The sequence below is a fragment of the Hemitrygon akajei genome, chromosome 20, assembly GCF_048418815.1.
Source record: "Hemitrygon akajei chromosome 20, sHemAka1.3, whole genome shotgun sequence".
NCBI classification, from domain to species: domain Eukaryota; kingdom Metazoa; phylum Chordata; class Chondrichthyes; order Myliobatiformes; family Dasyatidae; genus Hemitrygon; species Hemitrygon akajei.
This window is the reverse complement of record NC_133143.1, coordinates 64081157-64103599: the sequence shown is the minus strand read 5'-3', so window position 1 is coordinate 64103599 and position 22443 is coordinate 64081157. Positions and strand designations below refer to the sequence as shown.

At 41.5% G+C, this 22443-nt stretch overlaps 1 protein-coding gene across 4 annotated transcripts in view; it reads right to left on the bottom strand.

Annotated features, from left to right (window-relative positions):
- Window positions 1-6322: 6322 nt before the first annotated feature.
- Window positions 6323-22443, bottom strand: part of chn2 (chimerin 2) — a 251596-nt gene continuing 235475 nt past the window's right edge. For all 4 annotated transcript variants that reach the window (XM_073024500.1, XM_073024502.1, XM_073024499.1 and 1 more), the window contains one exon: window positions 6323-8092. In XM_073024500.1, the coding sequence (XP_072880601.1) occupies window positions 7921-8092 (172 nt within the window). In that variant the 3' untranslated portion in view covers window positions 6323-7920. The remainder of the gene's footprint in view (window positions 8093-22443) is intronic.

The following is a 22443-nucleotide window of genomic DNA, read 5'->3' as shown; positions in this document are numbered from 1 at the left end:
GTGATAACAATCAAAGAAATGTATTTTCAGTCTGACGGTCTAACACTTTAACTCAATAGTTCACGAATATAAATACTTGGATATTCTTTGAATAAGTGCATTACTAAATTGATAAATTCACAAGGATGAAACAAACTCAGATGAGTAACTGCATTTGATTACTTCTGTATAATCTGTGCTACAACTGGTGGCCCATAGGGGGAGCTATATGTGGATTTCCTAGGTTTGCTCATTTGGATTCTCTGCGCAGAGATTGTCTTAAAATCTGAGATGTTGACACTCCTGTGCAGATCTTTTGAAAAAATCAGCTCTGCAGACTGGTGATTGAAAAGGCAAAGACGAACAGAGGCCGGATGTTTTGCTTTACCGCTTAATCATTTTATCTTATCAACTTGTTATTGTACTTTGATTGAATTCTGATTAAGCAGTTGATATCTGAACCTACTGGGCCAACGGGGACAGAGAGCATACAGAAATGAAGGAAGGAGAACTTCACTCAGTTTAGACCTGTTACCCCTCTATATACAAACAGGCAGGGGGTCATAGAGGTTTAGAAATCTCAGAGTAATCCAATAAGAACCTGTCATCTGCCAGTTTGTACTCCTTCCCCTGCCCCACCCCAATCTTCTAATTCCTGGTTGCCACTACCCCTCCTTTTCATTCCTGATGGTGTCTCGGCTCAGAATGTTAACTGTCTATTCTCCTCCTGATGCTGTCTGACCTGCTGAGTTCTTCCAGCATTTTGGGTTGTGTTGCTCAAGATTTCTAGCATCTGAAGAATCTCTTGTCTCTGCACTGGCTGCTATGTTCAAAAGTGGGTAGGGGCAGAATGATCATAAACAGTTATTTCCCATGCCTAGTTATAGCTACTTGTCTGGGGGGGGGGGGGGCTTCCTAAGGTTTCATAAGGCATTGGTCAGACTTCATGGAATATTGTGAACAGCTTTAGACCCCTTATCTAAGAAAGGAAGTACTGGAATTGGAGAGGGTCCAGAGGAGGTTCAAGAGAATGATCCTGGGAATGAAAGGGTTAATGTATGAGGAGCACTTGATGGCTCCAGGCCTGTGCTTGATGAATCTCATTGAAACCTGTTGAATATCGAAAGGCCTCGATCGAATGGATGTGGAGAGGATGTCTCCTTTCATGGTGGACTCTTGGATCAGAGGGCACTGCCTCAGAATAGAGGGATGTCCCTTTGGAACAGAGATGGAGGATTTTTTATAGCCAGAGAATGGTGACTCTGGAATGCATTGCCACGAACAGCTGTGGAGGCCAAGTTACTGTGTACATTTAAATTGGAGGGTGATAGGTTCTTGATTAGTAGGGGTGTCAAAGGTTGTGGGGAGAAAGCAGTAGAGTGAGGTTGAGAGGGGTAATAAATCAGCCATGATGGAATGGCTTAGCAAGTTCAAAGTTCAAAGCCGAAGTTCAAAGTACATTTATTATCGAAGTATGTATACAGAATACAACTTGAGATTTGTCTTCCCACGGACAGCCATGAAACAAGGAAACAACTGGAACCTGTTCAAGAGAATGTCAAACACTGGGTGCCCGAAAGCAGAACAAATTGTGCAAACAGCGAAAAGCAAGCTGGCAACCCGTAGAACATCAAACATCAAACCGGGAGTCCAGTAGTATTCAGTTCAGTTCAGCGTTGTGCCACTAACCCACTGCAGGCTGCAGAGCAAAGGATTCTTCGCTGAAGCTGTACCTACGTCTTGTGGTTGGATCGCCAGAGATTCATGACAGCTGTCGCTTTGTGCACTGTAGCATGGCAGTTGCCAAGTTCAGCACCAGTGATCCTGAGGCAAACGTTTCAGATGTTATTTAAAGCAGCTGTCAGGCAAAACGCATTGGGAAAAAATTGGAGGGTAGAACAGAACTGACGTATGTAAAAAAAAAGAAACTATTTATTATAAACAAGTTTTCAGATGCTGATGAAGGGTCTTGACCCGAAACGTCGACTCTTTATTCCTTTCCGTGGATGCTGCCTGACCTGCTGAGACCCTCCAGCATTTTGTGTGTGCTGCTCTGGATTTTCAGCATCTGCAGATTCCCTTGCATTTATGATAAGTTTTCATGATAGCATGATCTTAACTTTGAGAAACGCAGCTCTATGATTGGCTGTAATGAGCCAACCTGATGTTCAGCCGCAAGGTCCTGTTCAAGCTGATAATGCCACTATCAGGAATCTATTTGTGATAAACCATTGCATTTTACCTTAGCCAATTTAGTTTTGAAGGGTTGTAGAACCACATTACAAGGATTTGGAAAAATTGCAAATTTGAGTGGATGAATTCAATGGTAAATTTATTATCAAAGAACGTACACTCTGGCCAATTTATTAGGTACACCTTCTCATTAATGCAAATATCTAATCAGCCAATTATGTGGCAGCAAAACAGTGAATAAAAGCATGCAGACGTGGTCAAAAGGTTCAGCTGTTGTTCAGACCAAATATCAGAATGGGGAAGAAATGGGATCTAAGTGACTTTGACTGTGGAATGATTGCTAGTGCCAGACAGGGTGGTTTGAGTATTTTAGAAACTGCTGATCTTCTGGCATTTTCATGCTCAACAGTCTCTAGAGTTTACAAAGAATGGTGCGGGAAACAAAAAAAATCCAGTAAGTGGCTGTTCTGTGGGTGATAACACCTTGTTAATGAGAAAGATCAGAGGAGAATGGCCACACTGATTAAACTGACAGTAACTCAAATAACTACATGTTACAACAGTGGTGTGTAAAAGAGCATCTCTGAAAACACAACACATCCAACCTTGAAGTGGATGGTCTACTGCAGCAGCAGACCATGAACATACAGTCAGTGACCACTTTATTAGATACAGAAGGTACCTAATAAATTTGATTCTGAATTGAGATTACACCTTATCTGTACATTCTATTCATCATATCCACACATGGACAGATCAGAACCAATGCTCCCACACACACTTTTAGATAACCTGAGGTATGACTTGTGTTGGCCTTCGGCCATTTTACTGCCAATCGTATGGATAAAGCAGATGCTTCATAAAAAGTAGCAGCAGGAATGAGATTTGTAGTGACAGATACCCACAGCAATTCAGTTTCAGTTGACTGATTTACAGAGCAAGTTGACCAGAAATATGAGGTAATACTGACTTCGCCAATGACTGGAGCAGTGTGGGCTAAACCTCATTGACAGATGGGCTATCTGATTGGCTAAGAAATGAGCCTATTACAACAAGGGGAAATGAAAAATTGTGGGATTTGTTCATTTATTTTGTGATACAGCATGGAACAGGCCCTTTCATCCCAACAAGCCACATCGCCCAGCAACCCACCTATTTAACAGCAGCTAGTCACAGGACAATTTTTACAGTGACCAATTAAGCTACTAGTCAGTATGCCTTTGGGTTGTGGGAGCTCCCGAAGGAAACTCGCGTAGTCCTGGGGAGAACATACAAGCTCATTCCGGACGGCACGGGAATTGAACTATAAACTATGACGCATTGAGCTGTACTAACATCACACTAATTGTTATGCGTCCTTAAGGTTGTTATAAGCAGGGGTGGTAATGGGGACCAACTACCATTTCCTATTAAATGCTCCCAATGACATGATCCTCAAATATCCTCTGACAACCACAACAAGCTCCTAGCCTTCACGTGTGTCTGAGTTACTAAGCCTGGTGCAACTGTTTCTACTGACAGGAGAAGGGGCAAAGCAGGTTTCGGGCGCCTTAAAACCAGTTGCTTTGGGTAGATGGGGCTTGTCAGCTGTGTTTGGCAGGTCATCCAGAAGGAAAACTCTGATTTCAAATCTCCACTGCCGTGTGGCTGTACCCACTCATGGGGCAGGCTTCAGGCGTAAACTCTGAGGGAAAAATCCGGAGATGGACTCCCTAAGGCGGTCCTTAGTTGAATTCAACTAAGTTGACTAGCAACTCCTGCAACGCTGTTGGTGCCAAATTGTATCCGTCCCTGCATTTCCTTTGGGTTCATCAGCTGTGTGGAGCAGGGGAGCCTGCTCTCCATATTGTATGGCCCTAGCTTGCATACCTAGACAGCTAGGACACAACATCCATGGTCAACCCTGACCAATGGAGGCCTCAAACTGTTACACTTCTGAGACGCCCAAGAAACACTTTGTCCAATATTCAAATTACATTGCTTTTAAGTAGAGGATTCCAATAGCCAAACAGATTTGAGAAATATAATGGAAAAAAATCTGATGACAGGTCAAATCTCAGTTCAACTTAGCCAGAGATTGAAAGATTAGAGATTTATAGCCCATTTGACCCACAGCATTTGTGTCAGTTCTCCAAAGGGGATATGACGTGCCAACTCACCTCCAACTTTTACTCATATGCTTGTATTTCTTTTCCAAATCATTAAGAACAATCTGGATTCTGCTTTCAGCGTGATCTCAGCCTCTGCTAGTGAACTTCATATCGTCCCTTCAGTTTTCTTAACCTCTTCCTTCTTTTAGATTAGTGAAGTTTTCTGGATGCATTCACTGTCTTATAAGGACTTTTTCCCTTCACCCATCTTATTCTGGCTTCTGCCCCCTTTCTTTCCAGTCCTGATGAAGGTTTTCAGCCCTCAATGTGGCACCAACAATCATTTACATAGATCACATTTCTTCCCCATTCTGATGTTTGATCTGAACAGGAACTGAACCTCTTGACCATGTCTGCATGCTTTTATGCATTGAGTTGCTGCCACGGGATTGGCTGATTAGATATTTGCTTTAATGAACAGGTGTACCTAACAAAGTAGCTGCACTGTATGTTCTGGTGAGTGTTAAACTCACGCCCGTAAACTTCTATCAGAACGTGTTTTCTGACAATAGCATGTGCATTTTAATTGTGCGTTGAATGTCTAATAAACGGGGGCTAGAGAATCTAATTTTGGCCCCCTTTATTTCCAACTTAAAGAAATACAATTATTTTGGAAGAAAGGAGAAGAACAAGTAATATTCAAAAATCTCAATGGAATTATTTCAGATAACACTTGTTTCTTCCAAGATTATGTCCCTAAAAGATCACAAGTTGTTGCTCTAATTCTTTCTAATTTATGCATATGAACTATCAGAATGGAGGAGAATGCAAGACCCTTTAGAGCTCGACAACTGGGTAATCTGTATTTATTCAGGGTATCTGATGCTAAGGACACAGGAAGAATGTCAATATTTTTTTTCCAAGAGAATTACCAGTTATATCGGCCTTCAGTGCAGGACGTAAGCAGTCAGGTTCAATGCACATCTTAAAGATAGCGCAGCAAAACCTCAACTGGCAGCAAATGGTGTTCAAGTTATCGTAGTGGAAAATACTTCTCTGAGGATTCTTACCTTATCATGGTGGAGAGCCTTTTGAGTTCTGAGATCCCTAAAATGATGCCATCTAGAGCTTAGCTATCTGCTGCTTAGCTCCTGGTAAGGTCACCCACCCATTGCGTTGAGATCAAGGAGTTTTCAGACAAAGAATGATTCAACCAAGATATCAATGGTAGAAGATGATCACGTCACAATGGCAGTGAAGGAGCCCCAGTGGTGTTTCATTACCTGCTAATGGATCTTGACTCCAATCTGCCAAGGACCGCGTGGGGCTTGCCCGTGCAAAAATCTTCCCACGTTAAACAATGTCAAGCATAGTTGTCTTCAATTAAGGGGGAAAAACCCTAACATCCTGGATTAAGTCCCATGGTGATCAGCAAGTGGTGAAGGGGACAGGATTGTAAGGTCCTTAAGCTCCTCAGAATATATGGATACCAGATCAGCCTCTACAGACACCTGAAGACCCACCAATAGACAACCCCTTAGGACAAGATCATACACTACTCAAGGGAACCGCACTACTATTAGCGGATAGTAAAGCAAACTGTACTGCATTATGGGGGCACTGAAGAATGTTTTAATTTCCCTCTATCGATTGAGATACAGCGCGGAATAGGCCCTTCCAGCCTTTTGAGCTGCGCTGCCCAGCAATTCCCTGATTAATCCTAGTCTAATCACGGGACAATTTACAATGACCAATTGCATCAGATTATTGAGATGATAGACTATTCTCCAAAATATTGATCCATTTTGATTCTGAAGTAAAAAGAGAGGGAAAAAGTTCTTCCTTTGGTTCTTAGTTGATAAAACCAGGATGCTTTTGCTGGAGCAAGTGGAGGGAGGTGGAGGGGGATTGTGATGGTTTTGCTGCAGGAGAGTGGGGATTTTGGGGTCTTAACATTTTTCTGTAATTCATTCTTTGGGTTTTCTTCTCTGTTTCGTGGAAGTCTGCAAAGAGTAAGGATTTCAGGTTGTATACTGTATACATTCTCTGAACCATTGAAGTTTCTGCATTTGAATTTAATGCCACGTTTAATAAAATTTTCACAGTACATTGTTTAATTTACAACATAAATCTGGTATCATTCACACATTACTAGAGGAGAAATAAAATAGCCAAAATTTTTGAAGGAAGACATTTCATTTATGGGTACCAGTGACAATGGCAAATACAACATAACAATCAAATTTACACCTCAGAAAGGAATCAAAAAGTGGTCTTTTAAGCAACTGCAGCATTTGATTTATACAGAAATCGTATTTGGATTTGAAAATTATCAAATTTATATGCACAGAATACTTCAGGATGTTTCAACCATTTTGAACTGATGTATTTTTCAAAAGATGAGTGGACTGCTGTTGTGTCATAGAATGTTGCTATTCCAATACATAAATGATTTCACAAGTGTTTTTAACCAAAGTGACGGAATTCAGAAATTTATCATGAAGGTACTATGTTTGACTGTTTTCAAATGCCGCTCACTTAGGTATCATAACTAATGTTCTCAATAACATGGAAAAACTACAGAAGATCCCTCCTCCTCAACTCATAACTTTGGTGACTTTCTGCTATCATTACCAAATTGACAACTAAGTACAGCTTTATACATATACACAATTAAATGCCTTCCATGAATCAATAGGCACCAGTCCTAAATTCAGTAATGTGACAATTAATCCATTTTTTACTGAGCATCACCATTCTCTCGAAGCTGCACAGTAACTGAAATGCTCAAGTGTGCATAGCCTTTATGGCCGTGCAGCGGGAATTTCCTTTTATATAATATTTTATTAAAGTGCTGCACTCATAGCAATGGTGGGCCTGCACAGCTGTGTAAAAAAAAATGAGAGGAGCGTTGACTGAGCACTCAGTAAACGTAGGGGGAATTTGAAGCAGAAAAGGAAAAATTATAATTACAGATTGTGAACATTACTATTTGAATGCTGTCCTTTACTGTTGCATGTAAGTGGCACACATCTCCCACAATCATTATAAAATTGATCACTTGTAGTATATTAGCTGGATAATTTGTTATATGTAGCACAAATCTCTATTTAAGTTAATGAACCTTGAAAAAAAATGAAAAGGTATATATTAGTTGATATACCAATTTGTAGAGACACTTAGTGCAATTCTGAACTCTGTGATATAATTCAAATACAAAACAAGTAAATACTATTATTACAAATGAAAATACACTCACTTCGCACCAGGCTAACTTTGGAGTGGAATTTTGATTATTGGCATTTTTGATTGAGCGTATATGCCTTTATATATATATTCTAAAAAAGGAACAACGAAATCAACTCTGCAGCTTGTGGGAATTGTACATATAACGGTTGCTTTGTTCTTCCTAATATAACTCTGTCCAACTGATGTTCAAAAGTGTATAAGATATTAGGAACAGTTTTCTTTACCGGCCTCAGCTCATATATTAAACATGTACTTCCTAACAAGAAAGGACTGCAGGAATGTCTGCAGTGTCACAGCTTTCTTCGTCCACACAGCCAACCTATAAGGACTCAGCAGTGCCATTATAGCTCGGTCACAAGTTACAGCTACAGCATTGTTTTTTTTTAATATGTCACATTGCTTTCCTTTCTCAGAACAATACGTCTTCATTTTCAATCAAGAGCTGGACGATCAGTCTCTGGTATCGGATGTCATTCAAAGTTGCCAGTGTATTTTGCTCAGGAGGTCGCATCAGCGTTGGCCCAAAGACAATCCCAAGGTTCTCTGCGTTCATCAAGTTTTCCTTTTCGAGCAAAGTGACCCTAAAAAGAATCAGATCAGAATGCTCGGTAAGCCTCAGCATTGTATGACTCTCCGATACTTTACAGCTTGTATGTCCTGTTTTATCCTTACATTTAAACAAGGTAAGTACTTGTAATCATAAGTCTAAACCATTACATAAAACAGTACAGTACAGCCCCTTCAGCCCACAATATTGAGCCGACCTTTCAACCTACTGTATGATCAATCTAACCCTTCCCTTCCACAGAACCCTCCATCATCCATGTGCCTACATATATTTGCACCTAAAGCGTGTTTAGCACATTGAAACATCACCTGATTTTAGCTTCTTCCTCTCAAACTAATATTTGACAAATTCTATAGATGGGTAGTGGAGAGTATGCTACCTGGTACCCTCACAGCCTGGTATGGAAATACCAATGCCCTTGCATGGAAAGTCCAACAAAAAGGAGTGGATATAGCCCAATCCATCACAGGTAAAGCCCTCCCAGATACTGAGCACATCAATATGAAATGCTGTTGCAGGAAAGCAGAAACCATCATCAGGGACCCCCACCACCCAGGACACGCTCTCTTCTCACTGCTGCGATCAGGAAGGTTCAGGAGACTCGGGACTCTCACCGCCAGTTTCAGGAATAGTTATAATTCCATTTGGCTCTCAAACCAAAGAGGATAATTTCACTCAGTTTCTCTTGCCCCATCATTGAAACGTTCCCACAACAAGTAGACTCACTTACAAGGACTTTTCAGCTCACGTTTTCGATATTTATCACTTATTTATTTATTATTTTTGTTTCTTCTTATTGAACTTGCAGTTTGCGTTGTTATGTTATGGTTATTATTCAATAGACTTGTTGAGTATGCCCACAAGAAAATGAATCTCAGGATTGTAGGTGGTGACATATATGTACTTGAATAAATTTACCTTGAACTTTGAAATGTAGGGTGAATACTATATTATAATCACAGCCTTTTAAGAGTTCCTTTACCTTAGTTATTAGTGAATCTACTATTTAACAACATAGAATATTACAGCACAATATAGACCCTTCAGCCCACTATGTTGTGCTAACCCTTTAACCTACTCCAAGATCTATCTAACTCTTCCCTCTCACATAGCCCTCCATTTGTTTTTATTATACATGTGCCTACCTAAGAATTTCTTAAATGCCCATAATGTATCTGCTTCTACCACCACTCCTGGCAGGGCTTTCGACACACCCACCACTCTGTGTAAAGAACTTACTCTGATATCCCAGCTAGACTTTCCTCCAATCACCTTAGAATTATGCTTGTTTAACTTCAACTTTAGCAAATAACTCTATAGCAATGGAACATATGTTATAGTGAAATGGTGAAGAATATATAGTGTCACATGAAACCAAGACAATCCCACTTAAGGAATTTTGAAAATGAACTTTTAGTTTCAGAAGTCAGCAATTGAATTTGTCAGTTCTCTCACATGGACTAGAACATAGAAAATATTTAATAACATAATTCTCTAATAAAGACCAGTAATATCAAAAGTGATGAATAATTGTTAACTCTATTTAAACAAGGAGTCATCCATTCATTATGTGCCATGTCATAAGGCGTGGGCAATCATGGTCTTGATTATTGATTGTTCTTGGCAATTTTCTCTACAGAAGTGGTTTGCCATCGCCTTCTTCTAGGCAGTGTCTTTACAAGACGGGTGACCCCAGCCATTATCAATACTCTTCAGAGAATGTCTGCCTGGTGACAGTGGTCACATAACCAGGACTTGTGATATACACCAGCTACTCATACAACTATCCACCACCTGCTCCCATGGCTTCACGTGACCTTGATTAGGGGGCTAAGCAGGCGTTACACCTTGCCCAAGGGTGACCTGCAGGCTAGTGGAGAGAATGAGTGCCTCACACCTCCTTTGGTAGAGACACATCTCCACCCCACCACCTAAATCCTTTATATCAGGAACCTTAAATCCATATACTCACGTAGGCTATGTAAAAGACTAACTGTCCACCTTATCTACACTCATTATAAGTTTTATACATCGTAAACATGAACCCCTCTCCAACCCATGCCACGGAGATCTAGTTTCTTCAGTCTCCCCTTGTAAGAGAACCACTCCATCAAAAGTAATGACATGATTGCTAACCCTGTTTAAACAAGGAGTAGCACTGAAAAATGGAAAAAAAATTAGATTGCGATTTGAGAGCCAGGGCAAGGTTTTTGTTCCTGAATTAAAACTTACTTGAATTGGTCAAATTTCCAAACGGTTAAGCATGTCCTTCAGTGTGTGCAATGCTTTCCAATGATTTCAGCAATCATAACAGTATTATCAGGACAGTGACTTGCAGTATTTATTGTGACAACAACAACAAAGCACCTGCTATTCTGTAAGATCTAAGATAACAACGTGTTCTGTCTGTTGGGAGATTGGTTTTATTTTTACAATAATAATGCTGGATAAGATAGTGAGAAGCATTTTGGAAAGCCAGCTGGTTTAATTCTATGCAAATCTCCACTGGCACAGGAAGAAAATCTAATTCTTGTAATGCCATCATTAATGTTACACACTAGATGTGTTGGAGGAACTTAGCCGGTCAAACAGCATCTATGTAAGGGAATAAACAGACCCAACTACCTTTCTCCTCACCCAGTCTCACCTATCAACTGTCAGCTTGTACTTCTTCCCCCTCCCCAACCTTCCTATTCTAGCTTCTTCCTCCTTCCTCTCCAATCCTGATGAAGGGTCTCAGTCTGAAAAGTTGACTATTTATTGTTATCCATAGTTGCTGCCTGACCTGCTGAGTTCCTCCAGCATTTTGTGTGTGTTGCTCCAGATTTCCAGCATCTGCAGAATCTCTTGTGGCTGTACATCTATTTGTTAATAAAGGTCTCAACATTCAGGAACGTAAGAAAGCTGTCATTACTGAATTAGAACACTACTTACTTATTTACTTATTGTCTTTACTTTTCCCACCCACCTGGTTTCAGCTATCAACATCTCGATATCCTCCTTCCCCTCCCCACAACTTTCTATTCTGGCGTCTTCTCGTTTCCTTTCTAGTCCCGATAAAGGGTCTTGGACCAAAACGTCAACTGATTATTCACTTCCACAGAAGCAGACTCATCTGCTGAGTTCCTCACCATTTTATGTGTGTTCCTTTAGATTTCCAGCAGAAATCTGCAGAACTTCTTGTGTCTACTTATTACCAGTTAGTAAATAGCTAAGAAAATGATACAACACTAAAAAAACTGAACTCAGGCAGGCATAGAAGGAATTCAATAACTTCAATCTACAGATCCCACAGCCAAGTAGAAAGGCTTGCTTCTAATTAAGTAAAGTTAAATCCTTAAGCTGATACCACGCAAGGCTCCCAACCTTTTTCATGCCATGGACCAATACCATTAACTAAGGAGCCCATGGACCCCAGTTTGGGAACCCCTGATAGAGAAAATTGGAAACACGTTTTGTTTGGTTGCACCTTCCTCTTCTGGAGTAGAAAAAAAGCGATTGTTGGATGGAAGTATCCTCAGGCTGATGTTTGAGGGATTAGTGACAGGCCACCCTGCCAGCTCACACACTCACAAATGCTACTGCTTTTAACCATTATGGCAATCATGACCTTTCCCCAGGGTGGAAATGGCAAATATAAGGGGACATAATTTTAAGGTGACTGGAGATAAATATAGGGAGGTTATCAGAGGTAGGCGTGTTGGAGATACGTCTCTGCCGATGGAGGTGTAAGGTTCTCCTTCCCTCCGCTAGCCTGCAGGACACCCTTGGGCCAGGTGTATCACCTGCTTAGCCCCCCGATCAGGGTCAAGTGAAGCCATTGGAGCAGTTGCTGGATGGTCATACGAGCAGCTGGTACACATCACAAGTCCTGGTTGTGTGACCATTAACACCAGGCAGACAATCTCTGAAGTGTATTGATAATGGCTGGGGTCACCCAGCCCAGAAGAAGACAATGGTGACTCACTTCTGTAGAAAAATTTGCCAAGAACAATCATGGTCGTGGAAAGACCATAATCATACACCACACGACATGGCACATAATGACCAAATGATCAGAGGTTTGTTGGTTACACACAGTGGTAAATGCTTAGAACGTGCTGCAGGGGTGGTGGTAGAGGCAGATACATTAGGGACATTTAAGAGACTCTTAGATAGATAAATGGATGAATGCAAAATGGAGGGCTTTGTGGGAGGGAATAGTGGGCTGTAGGACCTGATCTTTACTGTAGGGTCTATGTTCTGTGTTCTGAGTCAAAATCGTGAAGGAAAAATAGTTAATATCACTGAATAGTACGGCAACAATTTCATAATTTGTTTAATGATCCTCCTATGGTGTCATCATCTGAGTCTCATTGGAACTACTGCAAAAACAAAGTCAGATTATGTAATAGGGGCATATCAAATGTTTAAAATGATTATCACTCACCTTGATCATTATACCACAAGCCAGATAGCTTAGATAGGATCTCTTAAGGTCCCTTAAGATTATTAACTACTGGAATGAGGCAAGTTTTGTAACGTTAAAGATGAATAAAGTCTAAGTTTACTTCTAACAAATTACATCTTCTTTTGTAGTTAGAGGACCATCGTGTGTGTGGGCGGGTCGGATGGAAGAAAGGGACTTGTTTTGCTGTTGCTCGTCGTGTTCTGTGTTGTTCTGCTGAGAACTGTGGGCACGTTATGCTGGGGCTGGACTGAGTGGTGAGACTTGGGGCTGCCCTCAGCACATTTCTAGATGTGTTGATTAACATAAAAGGTGCACTTCACCATATGTTTCGATGTACGTCTGATAAATAAATTTGAATCTGACTGGAAATGAATGGTATTCTAACCCTGAAACTAAAGAATCATAGAATCATGTAGCATGTTGTTTATACCCATTCACCTTTGATTAAGATGAGCTTTATTTGTCATTCACACATCTATTCAGCAATTTATACTACAATTATGTATGCCATTTGATATACAACTCCATTCTATAACCACATTCATCAATGAAGATGGAAAGATAACCTCAGTTACATAGAGTCTTTAATGTAGTTTAACTCCACCATTGATGGCCACAAGCCTGGCTGTGAAGGCAGGACAGTTGGGCATGGGGCTAGTAACTTCACTTGCCCCATCTTTGAATTGTTCCCACAACCTATGGGCTCACTTTCAAGAACTCTTCATCTCATTTTCTCGACATTTATTACTTATTATTTATTATTATTTCTTTTTTGTATTTGCACAGGTTGTTGTCTTCCACACTCTGGCTGAGTGCCCTAGTTGGTGTGGTCTTCCATTGATTCTATTATGGTTATTATTCTATAGATTTATTGAGTATGCCCACAAGAAAATGAATCTCAGGGTTGACATTTATGTACTTAGTTAATAAATTCACTTTGAAATTTGAACATCAGTTGAACCCAGTGCTACAGAAATGCCACCAGAAGCTCCAAAGATCTCATCCCTGGGAGAAGAACGATCTTTGCCTTGAAGTAAAAGACTGGCCCGGGACAGAGGAGTCTGTCGAGCAGCTGTTGGCAGCTTATTCCCCAGTAAGATATGTTAAAGTGCCGGGGTTGATTGTATTTAATGTATCTAAGTAATTTATGTAATTAGTTTTGCTAAAACAAGTGTATGGGACATTGGAAAAAATGTTGAATTTCCCCATGGGGATGAATAAAGTATCTATCTATCTATCTAGTGGTGATGGGCTTAAGTAAGTTAACATAGTAAAATGGCCAAAAGTAGTTCACTGGAGTATTAACAAATGGTGTCTCTAGGAAACAAAGGAGAAATTCAGTCAGCTTACTAACAGCTTAGTGAAAAAGGCACATTTTAAGGAAAACAGGTGGTAAGGTTTAAGGAGGGGAGTTCAGAACTTAGGAAATAGACAGCTGAAATCGTAGCTGCCAAGTAGGAAGTGGCACAGTAGTGTTGTGGTTAGCACAAGACTACAGAACCAGCAATCCAGGTTCAATTCCCGCCGCTGTGTGCAAGAAGTTTGTATGTTCTCTCCATGATTGTGTGGGTTTCCTCTGGGTGCTCCACAGTCCAAGTATGTACGTTACCACAGAGCCGTAGGGAGATCCGAATACAAAGGCAGGAATCTTAAAATCAAAGTATTGCTGTAGCAGGAGCCAAACTGGGCCAGCAAACACAAAGGTGATAGGTGAATAGGACAATGACATAATATTTGCATATTGTTCAATGATTTCCCATCATGTACTTTGAAATTGCTTTGCCATGGCTGGTTAGAGGCATGGATATTTTGCAATTAATGCAAATTGCCCCAATAAAGGGCTGAAACAGTGACTGTTTATTTCAAAGTTCGAAGTAATTTTTTTTATCAAAGTACTGGGTGCAAGTTGAATAGGGAGTTAACATTGGCATGTGGCAAAGGAAATGTCGCAGTAGTTATGGGGGATTTCAACATGCAGGTGAACTGGGAGAATCAGGTTGGTGCTGGACCCCAGGATAGGGAGTTTGTAGAGTGCCTACGGAATGCATTCTTGAAACAGCTTGTACGAGAGCCGACGAGGGACAAGGCTATTCTGGATTTAGTGTTATGTAATGAACAGGATTTGATAAGCAATCTTGAAGTAAAGGAGCCATTAGGAGGTAGTGACCATAATATGATAAGTTTTTATCTGCAATTTGAGAAGGATAAGGGCAGATCAGAGGTGTCAGTGTTGCAGTTGAACAAAGGAGACTATGGAGCCATGAGGGAGGAGCTGGCCAAAGTTAACTGGACGGATATCCTAGCAGAAAAGACAGTGGAACAGCAATGGCAGGTATTCTTGGGAATAATGCACAAGGTGCAAAATCAGTTCATCCCCCAGAGAAGGAAGGATTCAAAGGGGGGAAAGGGGCCACAGTGGTTGACAAAGGAAGTCAGAGATTGCACAGCATTTTTTTTTTTTTAAAATGAAGTATGACAGAGTTAAGGTGAGTGGGAGGACAGATGATTGGGAAATTTTTAAGGAACAACAGAACTTAACTAAAAAGGCAATACGGGGAGAAAAAATGAGGTACGATCGCAAGCTAGCCAGGAATATAAAGGTGGATAGCAAAAGCTTTTTTAGGTATGTGAAGAGAAAGAAGATAGTTAAGAACAATGTTGGGCCCTTGAAGAATGAATTGGGTGAAATTGTTATGGGAAACAGAGAAATGGCAGAAGAATTTAATAAGTACTTTAGATCTGTCTTCACTAGGGAAGACACAAGCAATCTCCCAGATGTATGGATGGGCCAAGGACATAGGGTAACAGAGGAAATGAAACAGATTGACATTAGGAAGGAAACGGTGATGAGTAGACTGATGGGACTGAAGGCTGACAAATCCCCAGGTCCAGATGGTCTGCATCCTAGGGTACTAAAGGAGGTGGCTCTGGAAATTGTGGGTGCATTGGTAATCATTTTCCAATGTTCCTTAGATTCAGGATCAGTTCCTGAGGATTGGAGAATGGCTAATGTTATTCCACTTTTAAGAAAGGAGGGAGGGAGAAAACAGAGAACTATCGTCCTGACAGCCTAACATCAGTAATAGGGAAGATGCTAGAGTCCATTATTAAAGATGAAATAGTGGCATATCTAGATAGCAGTGATAGGATTGGGCCGAGCCAGCATGGATTTACCAAGGGCAAATCATGCTTGACTAATCTATTGGAGTTTTTCGAGGATGTAACCAGGAAGTTAGACAAGGGAGATCCAGTGGATGTAGTGTACCTCGATTTTCAGAAGGCATTTGATAAGGTCCCACATAGGAGATTGGTGGGTAAAATCAGAGCTCATGGCACTGGGGTTGAAGACATTGACGTGGATAGAAAACTGGTTGACAGATAGAAAGCAAAGGGTAGCGGTGAATGGGTGTTTCTCGGAATGGCAGGTGGTGACCAGTGGGGTGCCACAGGGCTCGGTATTGGGACCACAGTTGTTTACGATTTACATCAATGATTTAGATGAAGGCATTGAGAATAACATCAGCAAGTTTGCTGATGATACTAAGCTGGGTGGCAGTGTGACATGTGATGAGGATGTTAGGAGAATTCAGGGTGACTTGGATAGGCTGAGTGAGTGGGCAGATACTTGGCAGATGACGTTTAATGTGAATAAGTGTGAGGTTATCCACTTTGGGAGTAAGAACAGGAAGGCAGATTATTATCTGAATGGTGTAGAGTTAGGTAAGGGAGAAATACAAAGAGAACTAGGAGTCCTTGTTCATCAGTCACTGAAGTTGAATGAGCAAGTGCAGCAGGCAGTGAAGAAGGCTAATGGAATGTTGGCCTTTATTACAAAGGGAATTGAGTACAAGAGCAAGGAAATCCTTTTGCATTTGTACAGGGCCCTGGTGAGACCACATCTGGAGTATTGTGTAGAGTTTTGGTCTCCAGGGTTAAGGAAGGACATCCTGGCTGTAGAGGAAGTGCAGCGCAGATTCACGAGGTTAATTTCTGGGATGTCCGGACTGTCTTACGCAGAGAGGTTAGAGAGACTGGGCTTGTACACGCCGGAATTAAGGAGATTGAGAGGGGATCTGATTGAAACATATAAGATTATTAAAGGATTGGACAAGATAGAGGCAGGAAATATGTTCCAGATGCTGGGAGAGTCCAGTACCAGAGGGCATGGTTTGAGAATAAGGGGTAGGTCATTTAGGACAGAGTTAAGGAAAAACTTCTTCTCCCAGAGAGTTGTGGGGGTCTGGAATGCACTCCCTCGGAAGGCAGTGGAGGCCAGTTCTCTGGATGCTTTCAAGAAGGAGCTATTTAGGTATCTTATGGATAGGGGAATCAAGGGATATGGGGACAAGGCAGGAACCAGGTATTGATAGTAGATGATCAGCCATGATCTAGGAATGGCAGTGCAGGCACGAAGGGCCGAATGGTCTACTTCTGCACCTATTGTCTATTGTCTACATTTATGTCAGTACATACAACTCTGCGATTTTTCTTGTAGGCATACACAGTAAATCCAAGAAACACAACAGAATCAATAAAATACCACACCCAACAGGACAAACAATCAATGCGCAAAAGGCATCAAACTCCAAATACAAAAAAAGGGAAAGAATAATAAATAACTAAATAAATAAGCAATTAATATCAAGAACGTAAGTTGTAGAGTTCTTGAAAGTGAGTCTATAGGATGTGGGAACAATCAGTCTCTTAAAGCAGAGGGGATAACTTCACTCGTTCCATCACCGAACTGTTCGCACAACCTAAAAACTCTTCATCTCATGTCCTCGATATTTATTGCTCATTTATTTATTATTATATATTTTTTATATTTGCACAGTTTGTTGTCCTTTGCACATTGCATGTTTGTGTGTCCTGCAGGGTGTGGTTTTTCATTGACTCAATTGTGTTTCTTGTATTTATTGTGATTGCTCAGTAGAAAATGAAACTCAGCATCATATGTACTTTGATAATGAATTTGATTTGATCTTTACACGAGGAAAGGATGAAAAATTCCAGCATTTTACCATGGATTTGACTGCAAGTATCAGGATAAGACACCACATGTGCCCTTTTCTTATATTATGTTGCCCAATGTGAGCTGACTTCTGCAATTGAAACATAGTGACTTATGTCCATGTTAGTGATTGTGGGTTTTGAGTAATGAGCACATGTCATTGATTGTTGAACTGAAGAACATACGTGCAGTTGTATGCTGGATTGTATTTACAAAAAAATAGAGGCAAAGCCAAGAAAAAGTGTGTTTTCCTTATCATTGGTTTACTAAACATGGTAGCGTAGCAGTTAGTGTGACGCCAAACAGCTTGGTGGAGTTCCCAGTTCAACTCCAGCATCATCTGTAAGGAGTTTGGAAGTTCTTCCCGTGTTACCATGTGGATTTCTTCTGGGTGCTCCAGTTTCCTCCCACAGTCCAAAGATGTACCGATTTGTAGGTTAGTTGGTCTTTGTAAATTGTCCTGTGATTAGGCTCGGGTTAAATAGGTGGATTGCTGAGCAGCACGGCCTTTTCCAAGCTGTAAATCTAAATAAATGTAACTCTTTCACCGCAGCTCGTAATAAACCAGGCTTATTAGCTAACTCTGGCTAACAGCACGTGACTCAGTATTGCATGGGTAACAGTGAGAAAACCACCTTCAAAAAGCAACACACGTCCAGGGTCGGTATGATTTGGGTTCAACCCAACAGGAAAGTTGAAATGTTCCAATGAGGGAACAGAAATTATGTTGTGTAAATGCTGCCCCATGGAAAGTTATCATTCGCCAGGAAGTGACAGACCTTACACCAGCATAAACTTAAACTGGAAGTACCTTTACCAATATTTCAACTTCAACGAACGGCGAATAGAAAAAGGGCCTATTACAGTTAAACTAGTCTAAATGTTGGTTCCTTAAGTTTGTCTCAGCTGAGGTGGTAATGGAGAAATGTTCCCACTACCTATTAAATGCTCCCAATGGCGTGCGTCTCAAATAGCCTCTGACGAGCAAGTCCAGCTCCTGGCCTTCATCTTTGGCTTAGCTACTAACAGGAAAATGGGCAAAGGCGGGTTACTGGTGCCTTAAAACAGTTGCTTTAGGCAGATGGGGCTCATCAGCTGTAGTTGGCAGCTCATGTAGGGAAAACTCTGATCTCAAACCTCCACTGCCTTGCAGCTATACCCGCTCATGGGGAAGGCTTCAGGAATAGACAATAGACAGTAGGTGCTGGAGTAGGCCATTCAGTCCTTCTAGCCAGCACCGCCATTCAATGTGATCATGGCTGATCATACACAATCAGTACCCCGTTCCTGCCCTCTCCCAATATCCCTTGACCCCGCTATCTGTAAGAGCTCTATATAACTCTCTCTTGAATGCATCCAGAGACTTGACCTCCACTGCCTTCTGGGGCAGAGCATTCCACATATCCACCACTCTCTGGGTGAAAAAGTTTTTCCGCATCTCTGTTCTAAATGGCCTACCCCTTATTCTTAAACTGTGGCCTCTAGTTCTGGACTCACCCATCAGCGGGAACATGCTTCCTGCCTCCAGCGTGTCCAATCCCTTAATAATCTTATATGTTTCAATCAGATCCCCTCTCATCCTTCTAAATTCCAGTGTATACAAGCCCAGTCGCTCCAATCTTTCAACATATGACAATCCTGCCATTCTGGGAATTAACCTTGTGAACCTACGCTGCACTCCCTCAATAGCAAGAATGTCCTTCTTCAAATTTGGAGACCAAAACTGCACACAATACTCCAGGTGGGGTCTCACCAGGGCCCTGTAAAGCTGCAGAAGGACCTCTTTACTCCTATACTCAATTCCTCTTGTTATAAAGGCCACCATGCCATTAGCTTTCTTCACTGCCTGCTGTACCTGCATGCTTGCTTTCATTGACTGATGTACAAGAACACCTAGATCTTGTTGTACTTCCCCTTTTCCTAACTTGACTCCATTTAGATAGTAATCTGCCTTCCTGTTCTTGCCACCAAAGTGGATAACCTCACATTTATCCACATTAAACTGCATCTGCCATTCATTTGCCCACTCACCCAACCTATCCAAGTCACCCTGCATTCTCATAACATCCTCCTGACATTTCACACTGCCACCCAGTTTTGTGTCATTGGCAAATTTGCTAATGTTACTTTTAATCCCTTCATCTAAATCATTAATGTATATTGTAAACAGCTGTGGTCCCAGCACCGAACCTTGTGGTACCCCACTGGTCACAGCCTGCCATTCCGAAAGGGACCCGTTAATCGCTACTCTTTGTTTCCTGTCAGCCAGCCGATTTTCAATCCATATCAGTACTCTGCCCCCAATACCATGTGCCCTAATTTTGCCCACTAATCTCCTGTGTGTGACTTTATCAAAAGCTTCCTGGAAGTCCAGGTACACTACATCTACTGGCTCTCCCTTGTCCATTTTCATAGTTACATCCTCAAAAAACTCCAGAAGATTAGTCAAGCATGATTTTCCCTTCATAAATCCATGCTGACTCGGACTGATCCTTCTACTGCTATCCAAATGTGTCGTAATTTCCTCTTTTATAATTGACTCCAGCATCTTTCCCACCACTGACGTCAGGCTAACCGGTCTATAATTCCCTGTTTTCTCTCTCCCTCCTTTCTTGAAAAGTGGAACAACATTAGCCACCCTCCAATCAGCAGGAACTGTTCCTGAATCTATAGAACATTGGAAAATGATTACCAATGCGTCCACGATTTCTAGAGCCACCTCTTTAAGTACCCTGGGATGCAGACCATCAGGTCCCGGGGACTTATCAGCCTTCAGACTCAACAGTCTATCCAACACCGTTTCTTGCCTAATATAAATTTCCTTCAGTTCATCCTTTACCCTAGTTCCTTTGGCCACTATTACATCTGGGAGATTGTTTGTGTCTTCCCTAGTGAAGACAGATCCAAAGTACCTGTTCAACTCATCTGCCATTTCCTTGTTCCCCATAATAAATTCACCCGTTTCTGTCTTCAATGGCCCAATTTTGGTCTTAACTATTTTTTTGCTATTCACATACCTAAAGAAGCTTTTACTATCCTCCTTTATATTCTTGGCTAGTTTGTCTTCGTACCTCATTTTTTCTTGGCATATTGCCTTTTTTGTTATCTTCTGTTGCTCTTTAAAAGCTTCCCAGTCCTCCGGTTTCCCGCTCATCTTTGCTATGTTATACTTCTTCTCTTTTATTTTTATACTGCCCTTTACTTCCCTCGTCAGCCATGGCCGCCCCTTACTCCCCTTAGGATCTTTCTTCCTCTTTGGAATGAACCGATCCTGCACCTTCTGCATTATTCCCAGAAATACCTGCCATTTTTGTTCCACTGTCTTCCCTGCTAGGGTATTGTTCCATTGAACTTTGGCCAGCTCCTCCCTCATAGCTCCATAGTTCCCTTTGTTCAACTGTAATACTGAAACATCCGATTTTCCCTTCTCCTTCTCAAATTGTAGGTTAAAACATATCATATTATGGTCACTACCTCCTAATGGTTCCTTTACCTCGAGGTCCCTGATCAAATCCGGTTCATTGCACAACACTAAATCTAGAATTGCCTTCTCCCTGGTAGGCTTCAGTACAAGCTGTTCTAAGAATCCATCTCGGAGGCACTCCACAAACTCCCTTTCTTGGGGTCCAGTACCATACTGATTCTCCCAGTCTACCTGCATGTTGAAATCCCCCATGACAACTGTATCATTACCTTTACGACATGCCAATTTTAACTCTTCATTCAACTTACACCCTACATCCAGAATGCTGTTTGAGGGCCTGTAGATAACTCCCATTAGGGTCTTTCTACCCTTAGAATTTCTCAGTTCTATAAACATCGAGGGGAAAAAATCAGAGCTGGAGTCCCTAAGGCAGTCCTACGCTGAGTTTAACACTGACCGGTGACTCCTGCGATGCTGCTGGTACCAAACTTTATCGGTCTCTGCCTTTCCTTTGGGTTCATCAGAAGTATGGCAAGGGGGAGCTTCCTACATGGGCAACAGCTTGCTCTCCATATCGTATTACTCAGGCTTGTGTATCTAGACAGCTAGGACGCAACATCCATGTTCAACCCTGACTGATGGAGGCTGTACTCAGTCCAATGTGCACATAAACGTTGGAGCTTGTTTCTGAATAGTTGGTGTATCTCTTTACTCACAGCACTGAACACACGTCTCCAGCCACAGTTCGAACTTCCCTTGAAGAACATTACAAACAAACTGGTTAACTGAGAAGTATTGGCACTTCCTCCTTGGAACCATTCTTCAGCACAAAGCACTGCTTGCAATAGGGTCTCTCCTTCAGATGGGATGCTCCAAGTCTCTTCACTTGTGCTCTTCCCCGTGCCTCCTTCTCTTCCGATGCCTCCCAACAAAAGAGGCCGACCCAGACCACTGGCCCTCAGAAATCTGATCCTGCCCAGCTCTCTTGAATGTTCCATGGCATCCCACTGGACAGAATGTTACAGAACATCGCCAAGGCAAAACCGTTTGGCTGACACAACATTCCTAAGTTGAGCAAACAGCTCCTTATCTTAGCCAAAGCCAAAACATGAAGCCTAACTAACAGAACACTGGGTTTGCAGAGAAGCTGCTAAATAGAATACCTGACAGCATTAGCAGTAGAAATACAATAAAACGTGTCCTTAATCAGGGCTTTACATAAACAAAAATAAGAAAAAAAAGTGCTACTGAATAGGAGTTACCAACTCAATGATCCAAAGTTTAAAGTAGATTTATTTTCAAAATATGTGTGCAGTGTACAACCCTGAGATTCATCTCCGCCACAGACAGCAGCAAAACAAAGAAATCCATGGAAATAATTCTAACTAAAACATCAAACCCCTCCCCCCAACACTCAAAAACAATTCGTGCCAACGCCAAGAGCGAAAAACACAGAATTATAAAACACTTAAGAGTCCG